Raw genomic sequence first — 14,103 nt, 5'->3', positions numbered from 1 at the left:
AGAGAGAGAGAGAGAGAGAGAGAGAGAGAGAGAGAGAGAGAGAGAGAGAGAGATATATATAACCTTATATTTCTAGTGATCTATACTCTTTACAATAGTATCTATATCTAGTAGAATATATACTCATTAACCTCTGTTTTTCAGAAATTTATTGTTTCTTTTACTGCAAAAGACAACCAAGAATTGATTGATAAATATGATTACAACAGCGGATATAATATGCCCCACAAGAGCATCGAAGAAGCCAGTTATCAAATGCAAACTACGGTTGGTCAATATGGAACTGGTAGTCAACTGACATATCAAATACGAGTAAGTCTTAAAGTTATGAACTATCTTGAAATTATCTTGATATTTCTTGCCCTACTTTTGTTGATCTGCGAGTATCATCACTCATATTTGTATTAATGTACCTTTTTATTGCTGCTTGTGTTGCGGACACTGTTAGGCTCTGCTCGGAGACATTGATAAACCCAATATTACTGATCAAATCTTTGGTCATCCATTTCTGATCTTCATGTATCATGCAGCAGTTGGCGTGCAGTTGGAAGAATGGTTGAGTGAAATTAGCTGGCATTTATTTTTCTGTCCAACCTTCTCTTGAATTAGATATCACTCACACCTCTAGAGATGCAAAAATTGTGCAATAAACATGTTTATCCTCAATACGATCTATTTGCGACCAAAATAGCATAAATCTTTAAAGTGCCATTTTCTAAAGTCTTAGAATATTTGTGTAATTGTTTTATTTCAGACTTACTGCAGCCAAGGCTATTACGGTCCTAATTGCGCGATGAAGTGTGAAATTCCCATCATTGAGCAAGTCAGGTTTATGTGTGATAACAACGGTCAAAAAGTCTGCAAGGCTGGTTTCTCTGGTCCGTTCTGTAACCTCAATGGTAATTATAGATTATTTATGTCTCTTTACATCATGAACTTTAATTTCGCCTCGATCAGTTTACCTTATAAATTCCTGAGTTCGATAAAATATGTTACAATTCAATACTAGCTTGTCAATAACGTGCATCTAATTGCCATCTGCTTAAACGAAATGCGTATCTTGAGATATATATCGGAAACAGGAATGAAATATTCACTGGTATTGCGGAAGCTTGTCGAAGCACAAATAACACATCAAGTCTATGAAGAGACTTTATTTCAGACAATTCTACAGTTTCATACCCTTTAAAGATGAATATATACTTAGTATGATTCACAGATAGCGATTGTAATTTAAGGCGTACACAGAGCTTCGTTTCTATTTTTAGTTTATCAATCTCGGAAAAAGTAGAAAACAATACAAATTGGTTTCGGCGAAATTTGAACGAAGCCAGGGTAAAATATCTAATTAGATACGCTACTGTTTGTGCCACTCCAGTGGTAAATTCTTATATAATATTATAGAACATAAGTATTTGTAAGAGTTAGAAGTATGAGATTGTAATAGAAAATAAGGGGAGCGCTATATTGGGTCGACTCTTTGTTCTCTGGTGAAGTTGATTCACTTCCCTCAATCGTTAGTGCCTTGAGGAAAGCACTTAGTATCTCAGAATTTTATGCTTTATTATCCTCTCTTATAATACATATCGCCTTGAATAATGAATATCCGCCAGAAACGTAATTTTGAAACATACTATAATTTTGATAAGTTTTTTTCAATGACATATACATACTATACTGTTTCTAAAAGTTTTAACTCTCCTTTCATACGATTTTCTTTCGGAATAGCCAACACTGTCTTAATGTGGGATTTGCTCTTTTGAAAAGAATGTCTCTTTAAGCTGTAGTCATTCGTTATTATTACAGGGCTACACGCTGGACTTAGCGGTATTTCGCCTGTCGCTACGTTCTGAGTTCAAATTCCACCGAGGTCGACTTTGCCTTTTATCCTTTCGGTGTCGATTAAATACGGACCAGTTATACACTGTGGTCGATGTAATCGACTTAAACCCTCCTCCTCAAAAAGCTTTCAGGCCTTGTGCCAATAGTAGAAAGGATTATTACAGGGCCCTTCCTCCTAACAGCAGAAAGCTACACCGTCACATAATACATATTTACAGCAAAGCATTCAAATGAATGAGAGTTGAATATCTTTGTCATTATTCTCAATGTAGCACTCGTGATAATAAAGGATGCTTTGACACTTTCAACTCTAGACTGACACGGTGTCGACTCGACTGGCGATAGCTCAATTCAATATAAAGCATGTAAATCTCTGTTAAAACAAATCAACAAATATCAGCAAATTTTCTTTCTGTGAGATTGTAAATACATTGCTGTAATTAATGCATTTGATTCACTTTCATTTTATCGAATTTCATTATTTACATAGATAGAGAAAAATGTGTGTAAAAGATATGTATCTCCAACATTTTTTTCAGCTGATGTATGTCGTAGCTCACCCTGTAAAAATGGTGCGACTTGTAGTGTGCAAGGTTCTGTGTTTAGATGCTACTGCAACCCAGGATACACAGGACAATATTGTAATAAAGGTATTTATTTTTTTCTTATTAACTTGTAAACTTTATTTGAAACAATTGGTGACACTGTTTAATCCTAACAATCACAAAATTATCAATATGTATTTTATTTTAGCTATAACAATGTTGCTAATTGAATCTATTTCATAGAATAAACTCTTTTTAACGTGGACATCTTTAACATATGCACGCTCAGATTTACACTTCTATGTACATTATATATTTAATATAACAAGCCATCTGCTTCTACATATATTTCACCTGCTAGTGTGTTACTTATCTCCTCAGAAATATTCCAAATAATGGTTGCAGAGTATTTCGGTCATTTCCTTGACTGGACAATAATAATTTATTGTGAGTGAAAAATTAAAAGCTATTACTCTAGTTAAAAGTTAACATCTAATACTAGGAGTAGATATGATCGAACGGTCGAAAAATTTGTTGTTACCTACATGTTAGTTAGGCAGGTTGAATTTATCTGCTCATATACTCAACAAGATATTAACAATAGTCCCTTAAAAACTAACAATGTAGACATGCATGATATTGTAATAGCTCTGGTGTTGTTCCAAATTAGAATGAGTTTTCAAAGCAAAGATTAACGAAGTGAAAGAATGGGTTAATATTAATTTATCTTAGGCATCGACGAATGCAGTCTGACGACAACTCCTTGTTTAAATGGTGGTACATGCGTTGACGGTATTGGTAACTATTCCTGTATGTGTCCGAGTGGTTACACTGGATTCAGATGTGAAATTGGTAAGAATGAAGTATTTCTATTTCAATTTACATCATTATGATAAAGTATTGCAAACATTTTATCAAATGTAAGTATTACAAGCAATTTAGTCATCAAGCTCCATGGTAAATTGAGAAATAATGACAGCCACTAAATATGTCTAGTTAAAAAAATTATTGGTATCCATTGAATTCTTTTGTCTACAGAAACTATCTTATTTTAGTGTAAAAACCAATCTTAGTTGGTGCTTTATTACGACTCGTTAATTTACTAACGTAATTTCATTTAATTCGATGTAATACATTCTAATTTTCTTAACATGATATACTATTTAATATATTCTCATATAGATATATTATTTATTTAATAAATATATTTTATCATATCCTTGTAACATATCATATCCTTGCCGATTCCTTGTTGCATTCCTTATTGAAATATCCCGCCAATTATTTACATTATTTACATTTGATGGATATTTGTCCTCATCTTGTTTGTTGTTAACACAACGTTTCGGCTGATATATCCTCCAGCCTTCATCAGGTGTCTTGGGAAAATTTCGAACCTGATGAAGGCTGGTGGGTATATCAGCCGAAAAGTTATGCTAACAACAAACAAGATGAGTAAAAATATCCGTCAAATGTAAATAATGTACATAATTCCTCTTCACTTAAATATAGAACTGTATTATCCCGCCAGTGTTTCACAAAACAGCTTTAGTGATAAAAATATGTGTGACAGACTATATTGATTTCAAATTTTGGTCCAAGGCCAGTAAGTTCGATGGAGGGATAAGTCAATTAAATCGACTCCAGTATTCGACCTCGAAAGGGCTGAAAGGCAAAGTCGATCCTGGCGGAATTGGAATTCAGAACGTAAGGACGGACGAAATGCCGCTAAGCATTTTTCCCGGCGTGCTAACGATTCTGCCAGCTCACCGCCTTTCTGTGACTGGCTACATTTGTTTTATTGATAACTAATCTCCCTATATACCCACTTGTCTTGAACAAGCCAACAATATGTGTAGCACCCAGACATGTCTAAATGCTGATTCATGCACTAATCTCGCCAAGGACTTCTAATGTCGTTACAATGCGGGATTTTACGCCAAGCGATGTGAACTTAATAATATATTCTTTTATTTTATATATTAGTAAAACATGAAGTTAGAAATTGATTCTCGGCTAGTAAAAATGGAATATGGAATATTCCAAGAATTTTCAATAAGATTTAATTGGAAATATACAAGTTGATTTGTTCTTAGTAAATTTCTAAGAAATATGTTAACCATTTTTAATCATTTGTTGGAAGACTAATGCTAGACCTACACGGTTATCTCAGTTTTGAAGAATGGGATAAAGAATGGTGTTGTTAATGTGGAATTTTGATAGTAGGAAGTGAGCTAAATGTGGACTTAATAATATAGATTTAAGGGATAGGAACGTGGTCTTTTTAATAACTACATGTTATGCTCAGTGGGGCTTTAACGAAGAGAAACAGAGTGAGACACGAAAATAAAAATGTATATAACGTATTGATGTGAGTAGGGGAAGGTTCAACTGGAAGTTCTGAACAGCAGAACTTCATTATTTCAGCTACAGAAAAGAAAAGAACAGAAAGCAGAATCAATGCAAGGATGAAGAGTTTTCATTTATGTGGAATACACAAGTCAGACGCCCGAAGAAGTCAGAGATCAAAGGAAAACTACCAACCCGGTTATAGCAGAAATATTCAATTTAAGATAATATTTGAGTGAGATATTGACAAATTACTATCAGGAAATATAACCTATATTCACATGAAATTAATACCAAATCAGTATGGTAACTCGCCACTTAAAAGTTTATTAGGAAAATCAAACACAGAAAGCGAAAAGAAAATCTGAAAGCAAAATAATCAACAGACGGAAGCACATTTTCGATGGTTCATTTCACATGCTATGGTTTTCAGTTCTCGGTATCAAGCAAACAAAATAAAGCTTCTAAATACTGTATAATATTATATTTTCTCTAGGTGTAGATTACTGTGATGCACAACCGTGCTACAATGGAGGCACATGCATTTCGAGAGTTAATGGTTATAACTGCAACTGCATGCACGGGTTTACAGGCCAACAGTGTGAGAAAAGTGAGTTATTTATTAAATTTTATGAGCTAATATTTTCGTTCGGTAGGAGGAAATAAAGACGAAAATCCTTGTGATAATTCAGTCGGTACAATGTTACCTTTAATAAAAACATAAAAATTGAAACAGCATATATTTACCTCTGAAGACTGTGATTGACTTCCGCACAAAAGCTTTATTTACAACCTTAGTAATTCTTTTTATTAATTGAAACGTCGTTAGCATTTCGATAGTGACAAGAAGCGTACTATACTTCTTAAGAACCAGAACCCCATACTGTGAAACAACGCACAGCTTAAAACTTCACTCTCTAAAAATAATGCACTTACAGTCACGCAAATCAATGCTTCATTCCAAAAACTGGTTTTATTTTCAAGACCGTAAAATAATTCTGACTTCCGCATCGGCTTTCCATACTTAGTTTGACACAATACTCTCTTAAATATCTTGATAGCATCCAATAAAAATTGCTCACCTAACAACAATATTTACATATTAAATTTTCTAGTCTTTATCTATCTTTCAATGACCACCTTACTCTGACTGGTTATAAAGGCGAAGAAGAAAACAGAATGAATCAAATTAACATCTCATTAGTTAGAGGCCAAACAAGTCATTGAATAGAGAAAAATATTCCTTCTGTTTTGAAATTTCTAGCCCTGTGCAATCTCCACTTGAGCACATTTAATGCAGGTCTCTCTCTCTCCTTCTCTCTCTCCCACCTCCCTCCTCTCTCTCTCTCCCTTAGACTTCTCGGTTTAAATACTGTTTCCAATCCTTTCCCTTTCTCTTACTGGGGATCATTTTTGTTTGGCTGCCACTTTTTAATTTCTTAATTTTTTTTTTAAATTGATTTCATATTCGGTATATTGGTGTATTTTTGTATGGTTGTCATTGATAGGAAATTCATTTTCGCCATAAATTAATAAGTAAAGATTTAACAACTTTTAAATTTTGCAAATTTCGGATAATTTTAGTTGATCGAAAGCCACAGACATATAGGAACTTGTTTCCATAGTAATAAGCTAAGCTGTTGCCAAACTGCCTACCCACGTGGTCATTTTTCGCATATTGAATACTCAAAACACATGAGATATGAGATGGCTGTGAGATGTACTGAAAATGATAGCTAAATAGGCCTTAAATCACGCACTAATATTTGGCAGGGTGTATAATTCTACGAATTCCTGTGTGTAAATTCCCCAAAATAAAAAAAAATATGAGGGGTTATATGGCATGCGTAAAGTAGAATTCCACCAATATTTCATTTGATTACAACCGACAACACGCAAAATTGGCAGCTTCTAAACCCAGTTGTCTGACTGGGTAAAAATGATCAAACTTTAAATCTCTGTAACGCTTTTAAAACAATTTTTCTGGAAAAGTGAATTAGCTCCTGAGATTCAACGTGGAAAATTACATCACTACACCATAATTTTTAAATGTTCGTTAAACTTTAAAATTTCATCAGATGCAGCCAAACAGAAAAGATCCGCTACCTGTATTAATATCTTCTAACTCTATCCGTTAATACAAGAAGAATAGAAAAGGTTAGAGGCCCGTTCTCTCTGAAAGCAACAAGATATTGTGTCGATAGAGCATCAAGATATTTCTTAAGTTCTCAGAATTTTGTAACCTGACACCATGTCTTCATTTATAGTCATGAAGCTTCACTGTAACTGCTTCAGTCTGAATTATTGTATGTCACTACTACAGAATTAGATAACTCAGTCAGTTATAATTAGTAGTAGTACGGTAAAAATGAAGGAGTATTTCGTTCGTGTTGGAATCTAGTCTTTTTATGGGTGACCATTTATCTTTTATCTTTTAAAGTTTATTTGTTCCAGTCTTTAAACTGCAGCCATCTACCTCTAGGCATGCGGCATCGCCTCAAGGAATTTTAGTCGAACTAATTGATACAAATACTTATTTTATTTTTAAGCCTGGTACTATCTATCGGTCAATTTTGCCGTACCTCAAGGTTATGGGAATTTAAACACACTAACACCGGTTGTCAACCGGTGGTGGGGGACAAACGGGCACAAACGGACACAAACACACACACACACACAAACAAACACACACACACACATACACACAAGATGAGCTTCTTTCAGTTTCTTCTCAGTTTCTACAAAATCCACTCAAAGGCTTTGGTGGGCCTAAGGCTATAGTAGAAGACTATTGCCCAACATGCCACGCAGTAGAACTGAATCCAGACCCATGTGGTTGGGAAACAGACTTCTTACCACCACCACCGTTACAAAAGGTGTAGGAACTAAATAGCTTCACTTTCTTCTTGGACTGAACCAATACAATTATATCCTATTAAGAGATAACCTCATAACGCGATACCGATTTGAAATAAAGGAAAGCGAAAAATTTAATATATTTTGAAATACACACTTTATGTCTTGAAACATCACTAAATGTTTGTCTATTTTTCTAGAGATGCAACCATGCTTTTTCGAAACACAGCCATGTTACAATGGAGGTACATGTATGAATCGCGTCAATGATTTCATTTGCAAATGTGTCCCTGGATTTACCGGAAACAGATGTCAAAGTGGTAACTGAGAGTTTTAACAATATTGTTTACACACAGTTTTCTGTTTTTTAGGAAGACGTAATATAACTAGATTCCAGTAATTTAAAGAGACGGTCGTTTCTGAATTTTACATTATCTAATTCTAAGAGAGAAAAAACAGTTGATTTTTCATTTGATTAAGAAGCACGTGAGATTTAATTCAATACATGTCATCTGTTCTCATACTCAAGGCGAATTCGACGTGTTTGCCTTCAGGTTATAATAAAATCGAGCGCTGTAACCTGATTTTCAAAGGAAAATTAGACGCTCATGTAGCAATAGAATTTCATAAGAATTTTCAGAACTAAGCTTTCACTTAGAACATTTCTTGTCAACTTACAAAGTTTATATAACAACTTTAGGTAAAAAGGTTCAAAAGTGTTTTAATTTTTGTCTGCTTAATTTTTGTCTCTTTAACGAGAACTTAAGGAAATATAGTCACACGACTACTCTTAAACAATTAGTTGACAGTCATCGACTATAATATAGGTTTCAAATTTTGGCACAAGATCAGCAATTTCAGGAGAGAGAATAAATCAATTACATCGACCCCAGTGCTTAAATGGTACTTATTTTATTGATCCTGAAACGATGAAAGGCAAAGTCGAACCCGGCGGAACTTGAACTGAGAAGGTGAAAACGAACGAAATACTGCTAGATATTTTGACCGCATGCTAACGATACTTCAGCTCGCCGCCTTAAATGGTATTAATATTATAGCCGATTGTAAGGCAGCGAGATGGCAGGCTCCTTAGCACACCGGGCAAAATGCTAAGCAGTATTTCATCCTTTTTTACGTTCTGAGTTCAAATTCCCCCGAGGTCGAATTTGCCCTTCAACCTTTCGGGATCGATAAAATATATACCAGCTGAGCACTGGAATCGATGCATTCGACTTACTACCTCCTCTAAGATTGCTGGCCGTGTGCCAAATTTTGAACCTAATATCAATACAACTTCTTTTCTACAGTATTAATAGAATTATAACAACTCTAATTTTAGTACAGCTATAAAATTGCTTTCAAGTTTTGACATATGGCCAGCAATTTCGGGGGAGGGGTTAAGTCGATTACATCAACCCCAGTGTTCAAATAGTGTGTCTTATCGACCTCAAATGGATGAAGGAGTAAGTCGACCTTGGTGGAATTTGAACTCAGAAGTAAAAACAGAAGAAATACTGCTCATCATTTTCCTCGTTTGCTCGACGCAGTAACGATTGTCAGCTCGCCGCCTTAATTATATAACTATAATATTAATACAGCTCTATTTATATTACCAATTGACGTTATATCAAACATATTTGAACTTAATATGTTTTTAACGTCTTATTGATGAAATGTAAGTTCAGTTAGTAGTTTCACATGAGATGTTATGAGTTTTACATTGACAGTTTTACTTTGGCTTCTGATATACCACTCAGTAAAAATGATATTAAGGCATAACTATGCTAACTTAACTTTAAATTTTTTATTCATTCAAGATGAAAAAAAATCACGTTCACTTGTAACTCATTTACAAAATTAAGTCTTTTTGTAATGGTATTTTAATAACTCTCATAAAAGAGTTTTATTTCCTAACAATTTTATTTGATCACCTGCTAATTTATTCTTTTTCTATTTTTTGCTTTTGAAACTAGTTCTTTCAGCATGTCTGTCAGCACCTTGTATGAACGGTGGTAAATGTTCGAATGCGGGAACCTCATTTATGTGCCAATGTCTTCCTAACTTTTACGGTAATCGTTGTCAATTTGAAGATAAATGTCGCTCAGTGACTTGCCTAAATGGTGGCCGATGTGCTACAACTAACTTTGTTGCGAAATGTGAATGCCTAACTGGATTTACTGGTACACAATGTCAAATTCTCATTAATTCCTGTCAAACCTCACCCTGTCAAAATGGTGGTACATGCTATCCAAATGGAGTTCAATTCACTTGTCTTTGCCCTGTTGGATTCACAGGACAACGATGTGAACAACCATTTTGCACACCAAATATCTGTCAACATGGTGGAACTTGTCAGCTTGTAAACAATCAAATCACTTGCTTATGCCTCAGTGGATATTACGGAGATAGGTGCGAGAACACGACCGAATGCTATTCACCATGTCAAAATGGAGGAATTTGTGACGTAACCACACGAAGATGCAACTGCCCTCAAGGTTTTCTAGGGACAGATTGTTCAATTAGAGATGCTTGCGCGTCTAATCCAAATGTCTGTCATAATAGTGGACGTTGTCAGATGGTAAACAATCAAATTACTTGCATATGTCTAAATGGCTTTTTCGGAGATAAATGCCAGTTTTCAAATCGGTGCTCTCCAAGATGTCAAAATGGTGGAACTTGTAACTTAAACACAAGAATATGCGACTGTACTCCAGAATTTGGGGGTCGAGACTGTGGGATTAGGAATCCTTGTGCTTCAAAACCATGTTTGAATAATGGACAATGTTATGTACAAGATACATATAATTACACCTGTACATGTACCTATGGATGGACTGGAAAAAATTGTGAGAGTTTGGTAAGGACTTGTACAACAAACCCCTGTTTAAATGGTGGACAATGCTTTCCTATGGGAAACAACTACGTTTGTGCTTGTCGACAAGGCTGGACAGGACAGAGATGCGAATTTCAAAGTGATCCTTGTACTCCGAACCCTTGTTTTAACAACGGCCGCTGTAGCAGATTCGGAACGAATGACTTCTCTTGTTCTTGCATTAATGGATGGTATGGTAAGCTTTGTGATCAAAAGAATCCAGCTGTGAATTGCCTAACAAACCCTTGTCGTAACGGAGGAACATGCCTTTATAATGCCAACCCAATCACTTGCAAATGCCCATCTGGTTTTAATGGGAATTACTGCGAAGGTAAGTATAACTTTTATGTGTTTCATAATTTGATGCTATTTGCATGATGGCGTATGATTTAAGATCCGGTTGAATCAAAATCCAAATATTACTTCAATTCCCAGTTGCAGCCTTTTCAGTTCACTTGCGTCTTTTGTACTGTTCGGAAAATTTACCGTGTCCTGTTGGTATCATTCTTTCTAATCAAGAAATTAACTTAAAACTTATATTCCAAAAGCATATAACTTTAATATTTTGATAAGCTTATTCGATATTTCAAATTTAGATTCCTTTAATGAATTTTCTTCATAGTTCTAAAACAAAACAAACATTTCTTTCCACCAACCTCAAAGATTGATTTGAACAAAAAAATAAAGGTCTTATAAAATAGATTATATTTATTTTACCGTAAATACACTAACTTTTCATATACAAATAACTTTAACATTTTATCTCCTTTAACATTAATGTATAAAATTTCTTTAAGCAAGAATGGTACAAGGTATGGAAACATACAGATATGCCAATATAAATGAGTATCAAAACTCTAATTAAAAATCATACGCTATGAGGAAAATACTGCATTAACGCAATGACACTATTTTAATCATTTCATAAAGAACGGGAGACAACTCAAATTGTGTTTAGTTTTATTAGATATTGCTATCGCACCATAGACTTCAGAACAACTTTGAGTTTTTAGGTAAGAGATGAATTAAAGGTATTAGTAGACGTAAATATTTCCCTTAATCCATAATAGTTTCAAACACATACATTATGTAATACAACATTGCACACACTCACACACACACTCGCTCATTTCTCTCTCTCATGCACACGCGCGACACACATACACATACACACGCACACCATATATGCTCCAGCACGCAGAATGCAGATTGGGGGCAATAGAGCAACCAGACGGATTTACACACACATTATGTAATACAACATCGCACATACACACACACACTCACACTCGCTTTTTTCACTCGCATGCACATGCGCATATACACACACATACCACACACGCGCAGTACCGCGTGCTCATTCACACACAGACACACTCACGCATATTTTATTTTTGTTCTAGCCATAAACTGTTTAACTATATTATTCTAGATCAACTTAGAATATTAATGCTTGCGATTACAAACATATGTAAGGGTTAATAAAAAAAATCCAGCTTCGTTACTTACCGTTTTCAATATTCTACTTTGATATTCAAATTTGGCCTGACTATTGACTGAACTCCCACCTGTCAGTTACATATATGTAATACTTTCATGAACTTGCATTGTTCGACAAATCGAGCACCCTGATTGGTCAGGTGGATATATTTCGCTCTGTGGCGAAAGAGTAGTAGCGTTTAGTGCGTTTTACGAAAGAAGTTACTTTTTAACACGAAAGAGCTGGAGATATGATTCGTAGAGCAAAAAACTAATTATGCAGTAAAGTTCCCACTTCCATGGACAATAGATTGATAACAACTTCTACAAATACATTATTTTGGTGCTTATTGCGTTTTACACTGAATCTCTTCATATATACACATACATACATAGATACATACATACATACATACACACACACACATGTACCAATTGTAGGCAATGTTAATTAATAAATCAATTTTATCCATTGAATCTCTCTATTTTCTTACTTAATAATATTTCATATATTATATGTATGTATATATGTGTGTGTATACATACATGCATACATACACACATGTATGTATATATGTGTATACATACATACATACATATATATATATATATGTATGTGTTAGAGGTTATGCAACTATCTAAGGGATAGTAAATATCCAATATACTACTAGATGTATACCTACGCATTTATATCCAAGTGCTTACTATTGCAGGGTAATATCGCAATCGAATACTAGGTATGGGTGGGGGTAAAGCAGAAATACACCCAGGATTTATAAGGCAAATAGAGGAAAATGGAGAGGATAAACAATCGACAAACAACAACCTGTAAACATTCAATTATATCTATTTATTAATTGGTTACAATCATATGTATAACTGATCCAAATAAACGAATGAAATAAGCAAATAAATAAATAAGTAAATAAATAGAAAAATAAAAATAAACGAATAAGAATAAATGAGTGTATAAATACTAAATTTTTACAGCTGTTTCTACCATGGGGTTGCCCAATCTTCCAACTTTTCCGCATCACGCCAGTGATATAAAGGGATTTTACAAATGTTGAACAAACATTGGATGGTTGAGCCTAAACGCTTCATCAGAGAGACCAAATGTTAGTAAATTAACATGTGAGGAAGTAAGTTAAAATAATAAAGTGATAATAAAATAACATAATAGAAATAGTAAAAATGCTAAGAACGTCATTTGTAGGTGCTATCATGATCCATGGTATTACATCTTATGGTAAAGAAAGTCACTTCCAGGAGAAATTTCCGTAGGCTGTGAGAGTTACATTGTGTTTCGATTATACTGGGGGAAATAGCGAGGGTAAGACGTTGCAGAGTGTGTTTAATGGTATGGTCCACGTCACAGGGGTCACAGTTCTTTTACTGAGCATAGAAGAACTGAAGGCCCGCTGCAATAAGTGTGTGAATCCTCCTGTGTTTTCTTTTACCCCAAACCAGAAACTTTTCAGCACCCCCTTGTATATGCATTTTATAAAATGTTAATACGTAGAACATAACATCTTAAACAATTACTAAAATAGTGCTTGTATTTTTCTTATTCTTTTGCAGTTAAAATCCCCCAAATGAGTAAGTACGAAACTTTATTCATTCTTACATTTCCTATTTGATAAGTATATCTGCCGGATCCGATTTTAGCTTTTATTTTTCATTTTTTACTTGTCTTAGTTATTAGATTGCGGCTATGCTGGGGCACCGCCTTGAAGTATTTTAGTCGGATGAATAGACCCCCAGGAGTTATATTTTTCTAAAGTTTATCTTTAGTACTTATATACATAAATAGTACAGCTTACCTAACTGAAATAATACAGAGCAGAGTCTAATAAATAAATAAAAAAAGTTAGAGATTTCTGACAGCAAAGCAAATCGGTAAATGCTTTTCAAGACTGTATTTACAGACTTTCTTTGTGTTCAGTCTCATATAAAAGTAATCATTTAAATATGCTTGAATGATCGTCGGTTAAAATGTCAATAAAATGTGTAAATGTGCTTGTATCCAAATATGTGTGTGTAGCGCGTGTGTGTATGTGTATGTAAGTGTGTATGTATGTATGTATGTATGTATGTATGTATGTACGTGTATGTCTATGTGTATGTATATATATATATATATATATATATATATATATA

The 14,103-nt window shown here is 34.3% G+C and overlaps 1 protein-coding gene across 3 annotated transcripts in view; it reads left to right on the top strand.

Annotated features, from left to right (window-relative positions):
* The window catches only part of LOC106877074 (fibropellin-1), a 34,188-nt gene that overhangs the window by 19,294 nt on the left and 791 nt on the right, over positions 1–14,103 (top strand). The window contains exons 4-11 of one of the 3 annotated variants that reach the window (XM_014925858.2): positions 145–312; positions 755–899; positions 2,382–2,492; positions 3,120–3,239; positions 5,233–5,346; positions 7,793–7,912; positions 9,566–10,795; positions 13,525–13,542. In XM_014925858.2, the coding sequence (XP_014781344.1) occupies positions 145–312; positions 755–899; positions 2,382–2,492; positions 3,120–3,239; positions 5,233–5,346; positions 7,793–7,912; positions 9,566–10,795; positions 13,525–13,542 (2,026 nt within the window). The remainder of the gene's footprint in view (positions 1–144; positions 313–754; positions 900–2,381; positions 2,493–3,119; positions 3,240–5,232; positions 5,347–7,792; positions 7,913–9,565; positions 10,796–13,524; positions 13,543–14,103) is intronic. The other 2 variants (XM_014925859.2, XM_014925860.2) reach the window with 2 other exon arrangements.

Source organism: Octopus bimaculoides, chromosome 9, assembly GCF_001194135.2.
Source record: "Octopus bimaculoides isolate UCB-OBI-ISO-001 chromosome 9, ASM119413v2, whole genome shotgun sequence".
Taxonomy (NCBI): Eukaryota; Metazoa; Mollusca; class Cephalopoda; order Octopoda; family Octopodidae; genus Octopus; species Octopus bimaculoides.
This window is presented reverse-complemented; position numbering and strand designations above follow the sequence as displayed.